This window comes from Anarrhichthys ocellatus, unplaced genomic scaffold, assembly GCF_004355925.1.
Source record: "Anarrhichthys ocellatus isolate YVR2014 unplaced genomic scaffold, GSC_Weel_1.0 scaffold1821, whole genome shotgun sequence".
Classification (NCBI taxonomy): Eukaryota; Metazoa; Chordata; class Actinopteri; order Perciformes; family Anarhichadidae; genus Anarrhichthys; species Anarrhichthys ocellatus.
The window spans coordinates 1-4,451 of NW_022281795.1; the positions used below are offsets into that span (position 1 = coordinate 1).

General features: G+C 43.7%; 1 protein-coding gene across 1 annotated transcript in view; it reads right to left on the reverse strand.

Moving 5' to 3' along the window:
* Window positions 1-9: 9 nt before the first annotated feature.
* Window positions 10-4,451, reverse strand: part of LOC116377894 (interleukin-1 receptor accessory protein) — a 9,577-nt gene continuing 5,135 nt past the window's right edge. The window contains exons 5-9 of the mRNA XM_031839654.1: window positions 3,981-4,107; window positions 3,574-3,722; window positions 2,420-2,563; window positions 1,280-1,423; window positions 10-709 (exon numbers count right to left, since the gene is read on the reverse strand). Of these exons, the coding sequence (XP_031695514.1) occupies window positions 264-709; window positions 1,280-1,423; window positions 2,420-2,563; window positions 3,574-3,722; window positions 3,981-4,107 (1,010 nt within the window). The 3' untranslated portion in view covers window positions 10-263. The remainder of the gene's footprint in view (window positions 710-1,279; window positions 1,424-2,419; window positions 2,564-3,573; window positions 3,723-3,980; window positions 4,108-4,451) is intronic.

Sequence of the window (4,451 nt, forward strand, 5' to 3'; positions counted from 1 at the left end):
ATACTCTGTGGTAATCAGTAGATAGTGTGCAGATGAAAAGTGATTAATGGCGACGATGAGAGGACAAATAATACTGAAGCTGAAAAACAAAACGGCATATTCATTTTTTACTGTTTTGTTGATTTCTGTTGCTTCAGTCTCCGGAACTGTTGACTGTTTCAAAATAAAGGTTGAGAATGAATAAGGCACTGTGCTGGTTCTGCTTCTAACCCTAACCCTAACCCCTAACCCTAGCTCTGGTTGGAACCAGAACCTCGTCATGGCTACGCTCCAGAGTTCAGGATCTTCTGCGGGTCTTTGATGGTGTTGCTGATGAGGCCTGTTTGGGAGTTGGTGCTGTTCTGACTGTGCAGCCTCATCAGGCCCAGCTGCTTCTCCTCCTCCCCCCTCGTGCTGCCGACCCTCCTCACAGGTAGCTCCACCCTGAGCCTCTTCCAGAAGCGAGACGTCAGCTCCCTGGACTTGTCCCCCTGCCATCGGACCAGCACCAGGGCCACGCGGGCCCTCCTTAGCTCCCTGACCCAGCCCTGACGCTGGATCGGCTTGTACTGGACCAGGATCACCCGCAGGTGCCCGCCCAGCGCCATGCTGTCGATGCCGGCCTGCAGCTCCAGCAGGGCCTGGGACCCCCGGGAGGCGTAACCCGGACTAACGACCACCAGGAGGCGCCGGCTCCGAGTCACGAAACCCAGAGTCTCATCTGTGATGGCTGCAGGGAGACAGGAGCGTTAATGAAGGGACGGATGGAGGAAGGAGGAGAAGCTGTAATACCACCAGGAGTATTGCTGATTTAGCAGTACCGGTGGTAGTACCAGGAGGACCAGCAGTTAGTAATATTAGAAGTAGAAGTCCTAAATCACTTACATTTGTGTTCCTCAATAAAAAGAATAATTAAAGAAGTAGTAGAAGTAACAGTAATAGCAACAAAACAGTAGTAGAAGTACCAAGAGTACTAGCAGGAATACTAGTAGTCTCAGTAGCAATGGTAGAAAGGAGAGCAGCAGCAGCAGCAGCAGCAGCAGTAGTAGTAGTAGTATCAGGTGTGGTAACATTACTAGTAACAGGAATCCTAGTAGTAGTAGTGGAAGGAGTATTAGCAGAAGTGGTGATATTGCCAGTACTAGGAATCTTAGCAGTAGTACCATTAGCAGAGGCTGTACATCTACTTCAAGTCATTGTAGCCTAAGACTTGATCGTACTGCAGTATTACTGAGTACTATACTGCAGTACCACTGTGAACTATACGGTGTACTTATACTGCAGTACTAGCTGTACTCACTCCCTCCCGGCAGACTGTCTCTGTCAAAGATGCAGACTGAGTATCCGAGCTCGTTCTCCAGAATGAAGCGAAGAGTCGACAGAACGAACTGCTCCTCCTCGCTGTTCCTCGCGTACGAGATGTAGACGTCGTACTCTTTATCATCTGGACACACACACACACACACACACACACACACACACACACACACACACACACACTTTACCGTATTGATTACAGATTAGGAGAATTGAGAAAGAACATTTTTCATATTTCTGTGAATCTCCACGTCACAGGAAACAAAGTCAAAATGTCAAAAAGTCCCGTGATGTGATGTGATGTGATGAGATCACCAGAGGAAGTAGCTCAGTTAAACAGTCTTATTTTTAGTTTGAACCAGTTTAGAGAAAATCCTGTTGATCGTTTTCTAAATTAATCTGCAGACTTTAAACTTTCTGTCAACAGCTTTTTGCTCCTTATCGCTGAAACTTGATGGCGTGTTCATGGAAACTCCCACATCTGATTATTTATAATGATATTCAATCCAAACAATAAGTAGCGAACGTAGACGTCAAGAAAATATGATCATTTCTGTTTAAAAATGTCCAGGAACAGGAAAATATTCCAGTTTATGTGTACAAGAACAGTTTCATATGTTACAGAAGATAGAAAATAATTAGTGCACACAAATCCATATGTTGCTCCACCTCTATGTGCAGAGAGCTGAACTCGTGTTAACGAGAGAAAACAGCGAAGGTGAAAGTTTTACAAGCCGTCTCTGAATGCAACACTTCAGAGTTAAAAGCTTTGACATCAAAATGTTTTATTTTGAGTCGTTCTGTTTTGTGGCTGGTTGAATAAAATCTGGCAGCGCGATGAAAACGTTCCAGTCGAAGGTTTTAATAATCTAAATGCTCCGACTGCAGCCAGACAGAAAAGCTCATCAACATTAAAACAGAAGATTTAGTATCAGGACGTAAAAAGTGCAGCGGTGGAGGTGAGGAGGCCAGAAGAAGGCTGCAGCTTTATGACTTCTTCTGCTGCTGTGGTTTCAATTAAACGAAAAGCGCCTACATCATATAAACCTGTTGATGGTTCGTCATGTAGCAGCAAAACACGACGGGTTGTTAGCAGACAGACAGAAGAACACCTGTCGCTCACCTGTGTGTCGCTCATCGGTGCCGAACCATGACCGGTAAAGCAGCAGCAGCTCCAACCAGAAGACGTGATAGACCACGAAGAGGAGCAGCATGAGGACCAGAGTCACACCGAGACCACAACCCAGCTCCAAGGACGGCAGCGGCACTGACGCACAACAAACACAGCAGACGTTTATCGACCTTCTTGTGTTTGTTTGTAGTTGGTGGTTACACAAATAACCCGAGTCCTACGATCTTCAGCTGAGCCTTCGGTTTCGTTCTGATGCATTCATTTAGAAACACTATATACAAACTATAAAGTTACTGAAAGTTTAAAGTTACTAAAAGTTTACATTAACTAAAAGTTAATTTAGTTTAAAATTTCAGCAGGCTTTTAGTTTGAAATTTCAGCAGGAAGTGTTGCATTTCCATCCATATGTTTTAATGCACATTTTGAATTTGTGCATAAAAAAAGTGTCTGATTTGTAAAAGTTTGTATCGATAAAATCAGAAACAGACGAATAAATGAAAACATTTGTGTTTTGAAATTTGTGTAAAATCATATCCATCATTTAAAATGTAGTCATGTATATTCACATCACTGAGTTTAAAGTTACTAAAAGTTTAAAGTTACTAAAGGTTCATCATCTAATGTCTTCAGCTCTTCATGCCCATTGTTGATGATGAGCTTCTTTGACTTTATCACTCGTGTTAAAGCGCGACACCTAACGGCTCAGTAACTCTTCTCTATCTGACTCGTGGTGAGACAGGATCTCACTGCTAGCAACTCAGTAACGAACACAGAACACACGAGAGAGATTAGAGCTTCTTCGGTTCACGCAGATTTATTTGCATCACAAAGAGTACAAGCCTCACAATAGTACTGCACATTACTTTATACCTCCATTCTACCCTAAGTCTGAGTGTCCCCCCCCCTTCGGAGATGTCCTCCTCCTCCTTTGAACTCTCACCTAGAGAAGTTACACTGTGCACCTCGGACAAGTCATAACAAACTAAAAGCTTTTCAGCAGTTCCATATCACTCTTAACTGCTAAGCTTTTAATGTGAAACTTCTGCAGGAAGAGTTTAATTGACGGTAATTTAACGGCAATCAAAAAAACATCAAAGTAGAACTGTTCATCGCAAAGATGAAACAGATTTAAATCTTCTGCTCACCCTCCTCCTCCAGCTGAGCTCTGCGGGTTTCGAAGCCTCGGTCGTTCTTCACGGAGCAGTTGTACTCCCTGTGCAGGTCTTCAGACTGGAAGTCCTGGATCAGCAGCACGCTCTCCTCCTTCCGGTCCCCGAAGACGTTCTGCAGCTGTCTGCAAACAAACACCCACATCACGTAGAGCTCACTATAGAACTAAAGATGTATTACCCATAAATCCTGCATGTGTGACTCTGTAGAGACCTGCTGAGCTCATGACTGGTTGTTGACAGTCATATAGTTTATGAGGGGGGGGGAGGGGATTCAGTTTCTTGCTAAAAAACTCTTTAAGAGCAGGGAAATGTTAGGGGACAGCTACATTCATCTACCAACACATCATATTCATATAACAGACTGCATCTTTTCTTTCCACCTGTTGGTTTTGGAGAAGTGACGCTGGTCGAGTTTATCCAACGTCTTCCCATCAACCGTCCACCAGATCTCCCAGGAAGAGTCGAGGTAGGGGAACAGACCTGTACACACCAGAGGAACGTCTGCGTCTGAGAGGACAATCATACTCACAGTTAGATACATCAGATGAATATAGGCTCCAGTCAATAATCTGACAATTACAGTTAGTTATAAACATCATGATATGAACACAATCCCACGTTATATTTAGTCTCATAATAAGATGATCAACATACAAGCTGTAGTTTATTCTGACTCAAACAAACACCATCCTGCTGCAAAGAATACTCTATGTGTGTCTTTGGTAGTAGATTTGTTCCTCTTTGTAGTTTTCCATCTTTTTGTAGCCATTTTAAGTCTCTTTTTGGTCCTTTTTGCAGCTCTGTGGTTGCCTTGCGTCTCTCTGTGGTTGTCTTGCGTCTCTCTGTGGTTG